Source organism: Penicillium verhagenii, assembly GCF_028828195.1.
Source record: "Penicillium verhagenii strain IBT 33310 chromosome Unknown utg000002l_segment0_segment0, whole genome shotgun sequence".
Taxonomy (NCBI): domain Eukaryota; kingdom Fungi; phylum Ascomycota; class Eurotiomycetes; order Eurotiales; family Aspergillaceae; genus Penicillium; species Penicillium verhagenii.
In genome coordinates, this window is record NW_026643166.1 from 607339 (window position 1) to 620816 (window position 13478).

At 49.6% G+C, this 13478-nt stretch overlaps 5 protein-coding genes across 5 annotated transcripts; 1 reads left to right on the forward strand and 4 right to left on the reverse strand.

Moving 5' to 3' along the window:
• Window positions 1-95: 95 nt before the first annotated feature.
• N7466_000226 (MFS transporter) lies at window positions 96-2022 on the reverse strand (the record flags this gene model as incomplete). Its single annotated transcript, XM_057159624.1, has 2 exons — window positions 96-1315; window positions 1374-2022. The coding sequence occupies 2 exons, from the start codon at window positions 2020-2022 to the stop codon at window positions 96-98; spliced, it is 1869 nt and encodes a 622-aa protein (XP_057025872.1).
• A 418-nt stretch (window positions 2023-2440) lies between these two features.
• N7466_000227 (caspase family protein) lies at window positions 2441-3875 on the reverse strand (the record flags this gene model as incomplete). Its single annotated transcript, XM_057159625.1, has 3 exons — window positions 2441-3099; window positions 3170-3684; window positions 3766-3875. The coding sequence occupies 3 exons, from the start codon at window positions 3873-3875 to the stop codon at window positions 2441-2443; spliced, it is 1284 nt and encodes a 427-aa protein (XP_057025873.1).
• Window positions 3876-5303: 1428 nt separating this feature from the next.
• On the reverse strand, window positions 5304-7386 carry N7466_000228 (chaperonin-containing T-complex subunit CCT7; the record flags this gene model as incomplete). Its single annotated transcript, XM_057159626.1, has 6 exons — window positions 5304-5410; window positions 5500-6161; window positions 6228-6600; window positions 6669-7005; window positions 7094-7260; window positions 7341-7386. The coding sequence occupies 6 exons, from the start codon at window positions 7384-7386 to the stop codon at window positions 5304-5306; spliced, it is 1692 nt and encodes a 563-aa protein (XP_057025874.1).
• A 483-nt stretch (window positions 7387-7869) lies between these two features.
• N7466_000229 (Six-hairpin glycosidase) lies at window positions 7870-11985 on the reverse strand (the record flags this gene model as incomplete). Its single annotated transcript, XM_057159627.1, has 11 exons — window positions 7870-8141; window positions 8209-9422; window positions 9475-9672; window positions 10258-10378; window positions 10439-10621; window positions 10677-10896; window positions 10950-11231; window positions 11289-11467; window positions 11527-11765; window positions 11824-11879; window positions 11935-11985. 11 exons carry the CDS (start codon window positions 11983-11985, stop codon window positions 7870-7872), a joined length of 3015 nt encoding a protein of 1004 aa, XP_057025875.1.
• Window positions 11986-12205: 220 nt separating this feature from the next.
• On the forward strand, window positions 12206-13468 carry rad18 (E3 ubiquitin-protein ligase RAD18; the record flags this gene model as incomplete). The annotated part of the gene is made up of 3 exons (XM_057159628.1): window positions 12206-12740; window positions 12789-12918; window positions 12976-13468. The coding sequence occupies 3 exons, from the start codon at window positions 12206-12208 to the stop codon at window positions 13466-13468; spliced, it is 1158 nt and encodes a 385-aa protein (XP_057025876.1).
• Between the last annotated feature and the right edge of the window lie 10 nt (window positions 13469-13478).

The window sequence follows — 13478 nt, forward strand, 5'->3', positions numbered from 1 at the left end:
TTTATATATATCATGCACTCACACATGCATCTCATGCAAGGCTTCAAGGCTTCAACATTGAAGGATCCCAAGGTCCTACCCACCTGCCCCGAAAATCACCCCTCGCTACTCGATGCATGCCGGCTCCATCTCCGAATATGCGATCCATAAATATACATAATGTACGGGACAGGCATGAAAAGAGTAGCAAGACCGCCAAGCAAAGTCATACTCCAGGCAACACCCAGGTTATTGTACATAATGTCCGCCAAAACAGCCATCACACCAGCAGCAACGAGGCGAAACATTTGCAAAGACGAAAGCGCACTAGCAGCGTGATTCTCAAACGACGCAGTGATATACTGGTAGCTCGACACAAAGACACAGTATACGCCAAACCCGAAAAGAACGGCAGCTACGAGCGGGCACCACATCGAGATACTGGGGCGAGCCGTCCAGCCCATCCAGAATAGAGAGACGGGGATGGCCGGGGCGCCGAACATGGAGAGGTAGAGGTTTGTTTCTGGGTCTGGACGTGATTGGCCACGATCGCGAGCGCGGAAGATGTCTCTTCGGACCAGGACTTGGGTGTAAGGAACCAGGAGGCTTCCGAGGAGGACGCCGGTGGAAATGCTTAGGAAGGTGACGCCGGTTTGGCCCTCTGTTAGATGGTATTTCTTTGAGAAGACTGATATGAAGCCCGCTGAGAAGGTGTAGAGGATGATGAAGATGACGGCGAGGTAGCATGAAAAGATGATGATGATGGGCTCGGTCCAGAGGAGTAGGGTAGGGCGGTAGAGGGCTCGGCCAAGGCGCTTGTAGAAGGTTGTGCGTCTGAACTCCAGAGGAGAGCGAAAGTGGTCGTCTTTTGTGAGGCGGCGGAGTTGTTTTGCTTTCCAGTGCAGAATCACCGGGCTATATGTTTCCGGAAGAAAGAATAAGACAAAGAATAATGAGATTCCTGCTAGCATGATGGTTGTCCAATCCACAAAACGCCAGGTGACTGAGTGTGTCCAGTTTATTATGGCACCGGGGACGGGAGCAACTGTTGCACCGAGAAAGGCGAAGATCGAGTAGAAAGGAAATGCGTAGTTTCGTTCGATAAGAGACCATAGATCGACTAGAGCAGCGGCCGAGCAGACCAGAGGCGCGGAGCCGAACCAGCCTGCGAGACCACGGCAAACGCAGCGGGTGGTGAAATTTTGGGACATTCCAGCTCCCATATCGAAGAGCATGAACAATGGCAAGCAAGTAAGATAAACTGGATTTCGACCGACAAGCTCAGAGATCGGTGCAGTAATCAGTGCACCGAATCCAAGTCCGAAGAGAAAGAGGGCTAGTAGAGTCCAGATTAGACTCGTGGATTTGGAGTTTTTATGACTGTGTTAACATACCAGTCGGGACAGACTCAACCTCGAAGCCTGTATGGAAGAGCTTCCTCGTGCTAGTCAACGCAGTGGCATCGATGACAGACGAGAACAAGATAGTGCCCCCCATCAAGGCCAGAAGCGCCGTGCTTGCACAGCGAGCTGGCATAGACCAGTTATGCGGATCGGCAGGATCACAGTCACCCTCGTAGGTGATGATTATAATCTTCTCCTCCTCTTCACCGGGTTGTTTATCCGTCACAAGTCCATCAGGAGTGCTGACATCTCCACGTGCCCGGGATCCTTCTATACCAGTAAGCATCATATCCACACTGGAGCCGAGCGTATCCCTGGTATTGATAGTAAAAGGATCAACATCAAATGCAGGATGCCAATCTTGTCGTTCGATATCCTCTTCTCTACCGAGATGTGCACGCAAGGAGTGTCGTGGCTGGAGCGCTGGTCCAGGAATTATACTAGTACGTTGACCATGCTCCCGTCGTCGGGCTGCTGGAGCCCCATCATCTGCAAATCGTTCTTCGGATGAGATGCCTCCTCCATCTCTGTACCAGTATCGGCGTTCGTGGGTCCAAACATCATCAGGATAGTTGTGTTTGACGACGAATTGCTTCTCGAGTTGTTTGTAGATCCGTCGTTGTTCCAGAAACGATTGCATAACGCAGGCATGAGGGGGCGAGATTGGCGAACTGCACAAAAATTAGAGAAGAGAGATCATGCTCAGTACGGATTGCATCTTAGTTGATAGGAAGACCTTGTGTGTGTGGTCGGTGGGGAACTTTTCCGAGGTGTTAGTCTACAATGAGGTCAGGAAGACCCGGGGTGTCGTCACTCCGCCGTATAACTCCAGATGAAATTTTGAACAAAGAACAAGTCAGAAAGATAAATGACAATTGGTGGAAATCGGAGTATCCATAGCGAGTGATACACAGACACCAGAGCATGAAATTAGATACATGGCGAAGAAAAAAAAACTGGAAAGCCAGAGTCCGGGCCTGAGGACCTGATGATCGCTGCTTGATTATGCTTCATTGTGGTTTTACATCACATAGAGGAGGTTCGTATCTGCAAAGTAATCAGTCAGGAAGAATTTCTTTGGATTCCAACATGGATGCCGAAGTCTTACCTAAAGGGTGGCTACAACTCAGCTGCGGCTTTTGAGTGTACTTCGAAGCCAGTTCCTCGCGAATGCTGTTCAACAACTGCACATAACTCTGCTGAGGATTTTTCCGGAGCGCAGCGATGAAAGCCCATGACATGGCACCGGTAGCCTGTCCAGCAATCTGAGCATCTTGACTAGTTTGGTCATCCTTACTGCCGGACCACATAATAACATCGGCAGGGCTGGTCTTGGTCTGCTTATTGCGCTCGTACACCTCGTCGCCCTTGGTGGCCTTCTTGATGAAACCCATGGCGGTGGACATCATGCCGCTCATATCACCACGTGCATATGCAGACACAACACCCAAGAGACCCTGACCAGCTTCTTTGGCCAGATTGGGCTCCTTGAGAATACCAGAGGTGGAGTAGACGTATGGGAGGTCCAGCGCGGAACCAGAGTGACACGAATCGAAGATTGCTGTGAGACGCACACCAGGGCGAAGTGACTGCACCATGATCCGGTGCATCTCGTCATCAACAATGTGACCAGCATTTCGGAAGTCCACCGGGTAAACAACCTCATCATATCCGTCGTCCTCGTCACCGTCGAGATCGGGTGTTTGACCGCCGTGGCCTAGACCGAGGGTATTAGTCTCGGCATTCAATCCTTTTAGTTTCCCCCCATCTATTAGACTAGTACTCACCGGAGTAATGGAAGAAGAGCGAGTCGTTCGGCTGTGCTTCTTTCACCAGCCAGTGCATGGCACGAAGGATGTTTGCCTTTGTCGGCTGGCTCATCGGGTTTTGTTGGTCATCAGTCAAGATAACCATATCCTCACGGGCGTATCCGAAGTTCTGGTTCAAGTAGGTTGACATATTCTTCACATCGTTGATACATCCACGCAGCTGACCTTTTTGGCCGAAATAATTGATTCCAATCAACAATGCCTTTCTCTTACCCGTGCAGCGAGAGTATTGGAAGCTGTAACCTTGTGGAGCACCATTTCCGAACGAGACTGCTCCAGTGGGAGGAGCAGTGGGGCCTCCTTGGGATTGGTATGAGTTTCCTCCTATGGTTTTATAGGATATTGTTAGTCTTTTTCTCTCATTTGTGAAACGGGAACTGGCATGACGATTGCGAACCTGCTGGGCGGGGTTGACCCTGGTAAACGGCTTGGCCGGTAGGAGGCTGGCCTTGCTGTTGATATCCTGGAGCTCCCTGCGAAAAAAAATCAAAGAAAAAAAATTAGATGATGGTCCGCATACCAAGTTGGGGTTAATCTAGCTCTCGGTGACGTACATTGTATCCAGGCTGCGGGGCAGGCGAGGCGTATTGTTGATGAGGCGGCTGGGGTGAATGGTTATATCCATATGGATTTTGTGGTGGGGGGCCTTGAGGTGGTTGGCCATGCTGGTGGTAAGACTGGCCAGGGTATCCGCCGTAGGACTGCTGTTGCTGGTGATGGTGTTGGTTATTCATTGGTCTGCGAACACAGTTCAGTCAGCTTTAGCGCCCAACACGTGCGACCAGGACGGGAGACAATACGGGTAGCCTTGTTGCGGGGGATATTGTTGGGACGGAGGGTATCCAGGGGGACCGCCATACGGCGGATAATAAGACATGGCGAAAGACACCTGTTGAAAGATGGGGAAACGCGTGGAGAGGTCAGAGGAAGGAAAGAGAGGTTTGGGTGGAGACGATCCGCAGAGTGCCAGAGCCCAGAAGTACAGGAGTTGCCAAGCCTCGGTTCAAAACCCACGATATTCCTTAGGATTTTAAAGTATTGAAGAGAAAAAAAAAACAAGAGATACAAGGAATAAGGAGAATAGAATGCGAAGTAGGAAGTGATGAGATGTTTTAGTGATTTCTTTTTTTTTTTAGTATGGCATGAACCAGGGTGAAAAGGAGAGAATGAAATGCATAAAAGGTTAAGAAAAGATAAGATCAATGCACGAACTGCGATCGACCACAATAAAACCTTTTTTACTTACAAGTTTTGAATCTCTATGAGACTTCTCTATCAAAGGGAGGATTGAAGGATGAAAAAGAAAAAAAGAAAAAAAAAGGAGTCCAAATATTCCAACCTGTTCTCAGGCTTCTTTATATCTGACATGCAGCCCAAGCCCATCGGCACCTCCGAGACCAGCGCTACCTATAATTCCATCCCTGCAATTCCGAGCGAGACCCCGCTATTGGAACTAATTCTGATCTTCTATTCGTCCAAAGTTTGAAAACTTGAACCATTTTGGATTGGTGATCAGAGATCGGTTACACAGATCGAGACACTAGTACTAGAAGTGACCACAGAATCCAGATATTCTATTCTATCGGATCCACTTTCTGCGTGGATATGCAAAGAATCAATATCTCTCGGATATTTCGGTCGGGTACCTTGGAAGAGTCAGGTACGGTGTAAGCGCCAATGATGAGAAGCGAAAATCGATAGATGTGGAGATGGAGGCAGAAACTTTATGTATATGATTCGTATTGGAATCGTGTGCAGTAGGTCGTGGACAATAAGCACGCTGAATCATTGTCCCCCGCAACAAGTTGACATTTGGATCCATCATATGCTCAGGTTTCAAGCTAAGGTTGCAAACTTCAAAAATCACACAAAAGCAATACATCCGGTAGAGAGAATATCTTTATGTGCCATATGTACTATGTGAGGAAAGGAATTGTCTACAAACTCTTCTCTATATTCCGTATTGTCATAGATCCTCAAGTCACGAAAAGCAAAGCCCCATATTGCTGGGTTAAGCTTGTTTCATTAGAAAATACCAATTCTCCAATCTTTTTTTGTTGATAAGAACCATCATCTCGTGGCATTAACTCGTTTATCCGCGACGGGGCATTCCACGGCCACGTCCCCGAAGGGCACGCTGTGCGGCACCGGGAGGAAGACCACCTCGTGGGGCACCAGGCTGAGCGGATTCCTCGTTCTCTGCAAAGTTTTGTTAGTCAGGTACGACATGACCCCTCTCAGAGGAGAGGAGGGGTGAATGGAAGGGGAAAGAGTGATAGGTCACTTACTGATCGTCTCGTCTACACTCAAAATCAGGCATGCAGCCTCCACGGCGGCCTGAATGGCGTTAACCTTAACCAGACTAGGCTCCCAAACGAAAGCAAGCATGTTGTCCCGGACACCCTCGTTGTCAAAGTCCACACCGGCCCACACGTTACCCTTGCGGTGCTCCACACGGAGACGGTTCAGGATATCGGTGGCGTCGAAGCCGGCGTTATCGCAAAGCTGGCGGGGGATGACCTCCAGGGCCTTGGCGAACGCCTTGACTACCGCCTGCTGCTTGTGGGGGACATTGCGGTCTGCGTAGCCGTGCAGGTGACCTGACAGCTCCATCTCAGTGGCACCTCCACCGGCAACAATGGTGGTGTTGCGCAAAGCGCGCTTGACAATCATAATAGCGTCGTGAAGACTGCGCTCGACCTCAGCAATGAACTGCTCAGCACCACCACGGAGGACCAGGGTGCAAGTCTTGGCTGCGGGGCACGCCGAGAACAGGTTGAAGCGCTCTCCACCGATTTGACGCTCCTCGAACAAACCACAGGTACCGAGGTGGCGGTCCTGGATATCAGTGCAGGTAGACTGGGTGGCAGCAGCGGTAGCCTGGCACACACGGTTCATGTCATCCGATGCAACACGACCGGCACAGAAGATGTCTCGGTCAGCGAAGTACCTAGATAGCCCGTTAGTACACATATCTCAAAGAATCATCAATCCATTGGAACCCATAAAGACGTACTGAGTAGCAAGATCACCAATGGGCAGCTTGCTGAGCACGACCTTGGCACCAGTGTTGTAGATAGCCTCAAGCTTGTTGTAAATGATCTGCCATTCGGCATCGACAATGGCCTGGTACTCGGAGACGTGCTCCACGCGGACCTCCGCATTATCCTTCTCACTCTTCAACTCCAGCTCAACGTTCAAACACAGAATCTTGGGGTCCTTGAAGCACTTGGGCTGCTGCTCGAAACCGGCGTAGGCGAAGGTCTTCTTGAAAGCGACACCGTCAACGAAAAGAGACTCCTGGAGACCACCACCGGTAATCTTCTTAATACCGATCAAGTTCTCGTTCAAGTCGTCTTGGTCAAGGGTAAGGACGGCATCGACAACCACTGTAAGATAAAAGGACCTCGTCAGCCATCTCAGCCCCCTATATCAACATCTTCGAATCCTGCCTTACTCTTTGTGAAGAACTCCTGATTGCGCTTGATAAGCTTGCTGTTCATGGCTGTTCCAGCTAGTCGCCGGAGGGTCTCAATCTTCTTCTCCTCGCTTTCAGCGGAGTTGATCATCTCCACCGCAATCTCCTTAACCTTGTTGACCGCCATGGCGCTAGATCTCCGCAGACCCTTGATGATAGTCTGCGAGCTGACACCCTGCTCAACGAGTTCCCGAACCTCCTTAAGAATCTCACCAGCAAGAACAACGACCGAGGTAGTTCCGTCACCGACTTCGGCATCTTGGGATCGGGCAATGTCAGTGAGGATGCGGGCGGCGGGGTGCACAATATCGAGAAGCTATATCAAAAATCAGAATCAGAATCAGCTGTCACTGTACAGACCCGCTGGTCCGGCCACAAGCAGCAGGAAATTCCGGAATTCGCACCTTCATCACAGTGGCTCCGTCATTTGTAATTGTGGTCTTGCCATTGCTGTCCACAAGCAGGAGGTCACCACCGTAGGGACCCAAGGTGCTCTTAACAGTGGCTTGCACGGCAACACATGCGTTGATGTTGGAGATAATCTGACCCTTGCCCTGGGAGGCGTCGGTGCCTGTTCAAAGGAGACGAATGGTTAGCATCGATGCATCCCACCACAACGGTACCTCCGACGGGGGGTAAATGGTCACGTACCCTCCTTCAGCACGACAATGGTGGGTGTTTGGCCGTTGAAGGCCATGATGAAAAATCGAGATAGATCGAAACCGTAACTCGAAGGGAATGTAAAACCAAGAAAAAAGGAGAGGTCGTGGAAGTCCGAGGGGTTTCGCTGATCTTCGACCGCCAAAATTTCCCAGAGCTTCTGTTTCCCCCCCAAATCTCTCGTTCTGCCAAAGGCGGTGAAGTCACCGGAGTTGTGTATCAATCGATCATGATTCCATTGAGAACTTGAAGTTTCCTGTCGCATTTGTACTTTATTTTTCTTCTTTAACGTACATTATATCCATGTTTCTACAGGATTGATTGTTCTCCGTAAAAAGCTATTTGGTTCATCCTGTCTTCCGCTAAAAAGTCCGATCATTTTGACCCAATCCACTATCGCAAGATTCGCAACCTCAGGAGGAATTATATTGATAAGTCGATCACACGCTGTGAAAGATAAAAATTGGTACGCATTTCATGGTATAATAAAAGAACAAAAGTACCATGCAGTCATTGGGTTCTAAGAAACGATGTAGGGCTCTGCGCCCTCGCCAAAGATCAAATAAGGCCTCTCGGCAGCAACCTTAAGAATAGTCTGTCCAAACACGGAGTTAGCCCATGAGAACCAAGGCCGAGTGTAATCCTTAATGTTAGTAACATTTATCGACTCGTGGATGAGGCCAAGCAAGCTCGAATTGCGAACGAGGTTGATGCACTCCATGATCTCAGTATCGTTGTCAGAGGTTTGGGCCTGAATGAGCAAAGACATGGGCCAGGCATTTGTAAGTCCAACTGCGAATAATGTTAGTTGTTGTACACATATGACAAAATAGAAGCAATATACTGGAAATGAACTTACTGTGGGGACCGCCGATACCATGGAAAGCAGGACCTTCCAGGTAGTACGGGTTGCCGAGCTTATCGGTAATCATTTTGCGAGTATTTTGGTAGACTTCGTCGGTCTGGTTCAAGAAGCCTAGGTATGGCAAAGAGAGCAAAGATGGAACATTGGCATCGTCCATGATAATCCGCGATCCATAGCCATCAACCTCGAAAGCGTAAACCTCGCCATATTTGCCATTGGTGACAATGCCGTGTTCGCGGACTGCTGCTGCAAGCTTCTCGCCTCGGTCTTGTAGCTCAGAGGCTAAACTGTCATGACCTCCGGCTGCTTGAAGAACCTTTGCAATACCTTGCAGCTCAACAGACATCATAGCATTCGGAGGAATGAAGTATCCAAGAATGGTAGCATCATCACTAGGCCGGAAAGCGCTGCGAATAAGGCCAGTTCCACTGTTGAGCGGGTTGCCGACACCCGACAAGGTCAGTGTCTCGGTTCCAAGAGTAGTCAGTCTCTGGAAGGTATACTGGTTCTGAACAAATTGGTTGTCCGAGTTAAAGGTTGGCTTAGACTCCGCGTCGATCACGCTGAGAACAGTCTGCAACGCCTTGAACCATCGATCCGTCAAGAACTCGGTCGAACCGGTATTCTCATGAAACTCTCTCCCCATCTTAAGGAAGTGAGCGAGGGAATCAAGCTCGTACTTGCACTCATAGACAAACGATTTGTCATACCCCGGGTGAACGGTGTCGACCTCGGTGTTGTTCTCAGGCGCAATGCCACTTACGGAAGGTGCCTGGAATGCTTCGCAGAAAGGCGATCGAATCACAAATTCGGCTTGTGTACGAATTGCGCCAAGAATCAAATCGTATAGACCCTTGTCCGTCGCTGCTAGCTTCTGGTAATTGGTGACCTGATTGGTTGAGTCACGCAGCCACTCCGCATTGATATCGCCCGTCACGATAAAGGTCTGGAGGCCGCTCCAATCCGAGGTATCTCGTTTGTCGAGGTTTCGACGAGTCGTAGTGGAGCTGCTGCCATTTACGTGCCACCGAATAGTGGTGTCAAGCGTGTTCGGGTACGCGTTGCGGAAGATCTGTGCGAGGTCTTTATCAACCAAACGCGAAGTGACATCCTCGATGACCTTCTCAACCGAATCGGACGAGAAAGTGCGACAGGCTTCTGCGGGGCGCTGATATGGGAGATTCAGAGGACCACCACTGTAAGGACCACTGGGCGATATTAGCTCAGTACTGATCCAGAGCAGGACTGAGTGCGACTTACTGCTGCGTCGAGGCATAGGTCGTGTAATCGGGACACGCGCGACGAAGTATCGCAGGGGTGTCCCGACCAGGTAAGGCATGTACCTGGAGGGCAAGAAGGCCGGCCGTCAGGAAAGTTGAAATAGGCATGACAGGCGAGTTTCTGTTGTCAAGTTCTCCGGGGCTGGGGATCCGGAGGAAGGTGAGGGGAGGCCATGGGCTTTTGTAGACTTAATGTCGATCACAACCAGACAGGGATACTTGCATTCCTTTCCGCATGGCATGGAATTGAGTCTGGAAAACATAAACGAGATTAATGTCGCGGGGAAATACTGGGCGAGGTGACATCGGCCACGGGCATGGTTGCACCGTCTCCACCATAAATGCGGAGAAGATGTACAGTGATCGGCGTTTGTTTACTTTGTCCTACTCGTATACCTGTGACGAGATATTCCTGTCCACCGTCCACCTCGAAGAATCACCCCATTCACTACAGGTTTTTTCGTCGCATGATTGCTCTTTCTAGCAGTTAAAAAAATAAAATATGCAAGTACATACATGTTAGGTACTGAGTATATACTCATTCCAAGTGTTAGTATACAAGGACTCAATTACTAAAGGGGCCATCCGTAACTACATTCAAATGTTGTATGTACATTTCAAAGTTGGATACTCCTGGGGCTACTAGGTACCACTTAATAGCTAGAGATATGCCTGGAACTTGAAGTGCGCCGCTCTTTATTTGTGTATTACTACTAGTATAGACTGCACATGTGGTAACTTTCTCTACTTCTTTCCAAAGAACGACATAATGTTTCCCTGTCCTGGCTTAGCCCCCTTTGCTTTGGGCACATTGACTGCAGGTTTCTTCTTCGGCACCGGCTCATCCTCAGAGAATGATTCCCAGGTCGCTTCTTCCCGAGTCACTATTTCGTATTAGATGCTGGCGGGATCAGACCTCAGAGCACGGAAGAAAAGAAACTTACCTAGATAACCCTCTTCGTCTTTAAGCGTGCGTTTTTTCATAACTTGTCGCTTGCCTCGCCGACGTCCCCCTCGTACTGTGACCTCTTCCTTTAGCTCCGTAGGCTTGGACGGCGGGAGTTGCTCTTCGGGTGTCTGCTCTCGTTCCGGTTCCGGTTCGTCATCGGCATCCGGCATCTCTTCATCTGCATAGGTGTGAGTGAATTGTAGGCTGGTTATTATAATGAAACGTAAACCCACCATCGGCATCATCGGTTTCCATCATCTGTTTCAGCTTTTCCTCGCGTTCTTTCTTGCTTTCGCGGATCGCAGCAGCCGATTTATCGGCTTTGTCACCACTATCAGGGAATAGCTCTTCCTGCTCTTCATCTGAAGCATCGTCAAGGGCAACTGTAAAATGTAAGCTAGGAACTTTGTGTTGCAGAATTTCTGACCCACTATCTGGTGTAACACTAGCGGCCTTGAGATAATAGTTAGTAAATCTCAACGGTGGGAATGGTAAAATTAACATACCGGCTCTGCGGGTGCTGTAGGTTTCTTCGGCTTTGCTTTCGCGAAAGAGCTAAAGAGGCTACCCTTCTTAGGAGCCGAGGCCGTAGATTTGACAGACGATTGGGAATTATTGTTCGAGGAAGGTTGGGGCTTGGATTCTTCCGCCGTGGATTCCGATTTGATGGAGGGTTCACTCTGCAGTGGTCGCTTGGCGGGTACGGTTGGTTCGAGCTTGACCTTGGCCGCTGGTGCCTCAGCCTTAGGTGCTGGTGCAGATGGTGGTGGGCGCGCTCCGGTTCTCCGCTGTAATTATAATTAGACAACAAAATCCCCATGCAGCAGACGTCTGTGCAAATATACCTTGACGTTACGGTTTTGTATCATGCCCCATTTCATTCCACAATCCAGTGGGTCATCCTGTACACTAGCAGTCGCAACTTCCCGAGCCACATCTATCAACACATTCAGGTCTTGAAGCACCGTGGATTGAATACTGTAGACATGAATTGACGATATCGATCGGAAAGTGGTCTTCGCATCTGCCCCAGTCAAAACCACGATTAGAAAATGGGACGATGACTCTACTATAATGACCTACCATTCAAATCTTCCTCACGGACAAGTATGACAGATGTGATGCGCGTGGTTCCGGAGGTTGATTCCTGATTCGGCATGGAGCTCGGCATGTAAGGACTACTTTGCATAACCTCATCTTCATCGTTCGCAGGGCCCGTTGCAGTCACAGGTTGTGGGCTCTGAACACCAGAAATGACGTAGGTTGCATGGACACTTTGCGGTTTCTTTGCGTTCTCATTTCGATGGAATTCATAGAGCACCCTGTAGCATAGGATAAGTCTCCGTTTCTGAACTCAAAGTAAAAGGTAGAGGGTCATACTGTTTGGCGCGGTTGGCATGGACTTTGAGAGCGCGGCTCAAGGAGCGATACGTCACCTGGTCACGGTCAGCCGTTAGTTAAATTGATTATATCGAGGTAGATAGAACTCACATTGCGCCGCTCATTGAGCACATTTTCTGCTAGGAAAATCTTAGGATCCATGGTGATTGAAGCTTGCAGATACTCAGTAGCTCGATGTTTGAGACGCGAAACCACTTTACGCGTATCAGTCAGCGGTCTTGGCGTGGAGGTTCCGGACCCACTCGCTGCTTCGAAGTTCGGCGTCTTCCCTTTGCTTAGCCATATTTACGCGGACCAACTCTGAGTTGGTTCTGACCCAACTCACCTTCGTCTACAGCTCAAGGGCCGTCCCTGCGCAACGATGGAGAACTCTCACGAAATTACCGACTCAACCGACTGGTTAGATACTCCACTCAAGTTGCTCGCGCCTCTCGAGTCCGCCCTCCGATGTCAAGTCTGCAAAGACTTCTACGATACACCGATGATCACCTCGTGCTCGCACACTTTTTGCTCACTTTGTATACGTCGCTGCCTTAGTTCCGACGGCAGATGTCCCGCCTGCCGGGAAGGAGACCAGGTGTTAAAACTGCGTCGCAACTGGGCAGTGCAAGAACTATTGAATACATTTAACACGGCGCGACCTGCTGTGTTGGAACTCGCTCGAAACTTCAAGTCGATGAAGGACCAGGAATCAAATCGCGTCCCGGAGCCCCAACATAAGAAGCGCAAAGCAAATCATATGGAGCAGCCAGAGGTGGTTTCCTTAGTGGAAGCTAGCCCCCCGCGGCTACGGACAAGATCAAGGAGCACCCAAGTTGTGCAGCAAGCGCCAGAAGATATACCACAAGTAGTTGATGATAGCCAGGGCGAGGGCGAGGAAGAGGAATATATACCAGGTCAGTCATATCACATCCTCATATTGCCTCCGGTCTAACTCTATACAGCCGGCATGACCACATGCCCTGTCTGTGCACGATCTATGACGATACAGGCCGTCAGTAGTCATATTGACAGATGCCTTGCTGAAAGCGAAGCAGCCCAAGCACCACCGAGTAGGCACCAATCAACTTTCGGGTAGGTCGTTCCATCTATAAAGCCCGGAGTATGGCGTCTAATTCGATGCGATTCAAGACTGCTCCCACGCGCGCAAAATTCACCCAACAAACAACTAAATAGACTGCCCACCTTGAATTACGATGTTATGAACCAAAGCCAGTTGCGAAAAAAGTTCAAGGAGCTCGGCATTCCAGCAGAGGGGGCCAAAGATCTTATGAAAAGACGCCACACAGAATGGGTTAACTTATGGAATGCAAACTGTGACTCCCAAAATCCCAAATCCAGAATGCAATTGCTGCGCGAGCTGAGAGTGTGGGAAGATACACAAGGCGGGGGCTCAATGAGACCTGTTTTCGATAGAAACAACGTCACTGGGAAAGACTTTGATGCAGCTGGGTGGTCTGCAAACCATAACGACGACTTCAAGCGGCTTATCGCAAGTGCTCGTAAGAAGACCGATGCCCAGGTACGATCCACCATTCCAGGAGCATCTGAAGCGAATGGGCCAGCATCAACACCCCCAGATGGGTTGCAAAACAACGTTGTTGAGGATCTCGACGATTATTGAGCGGTTCCAA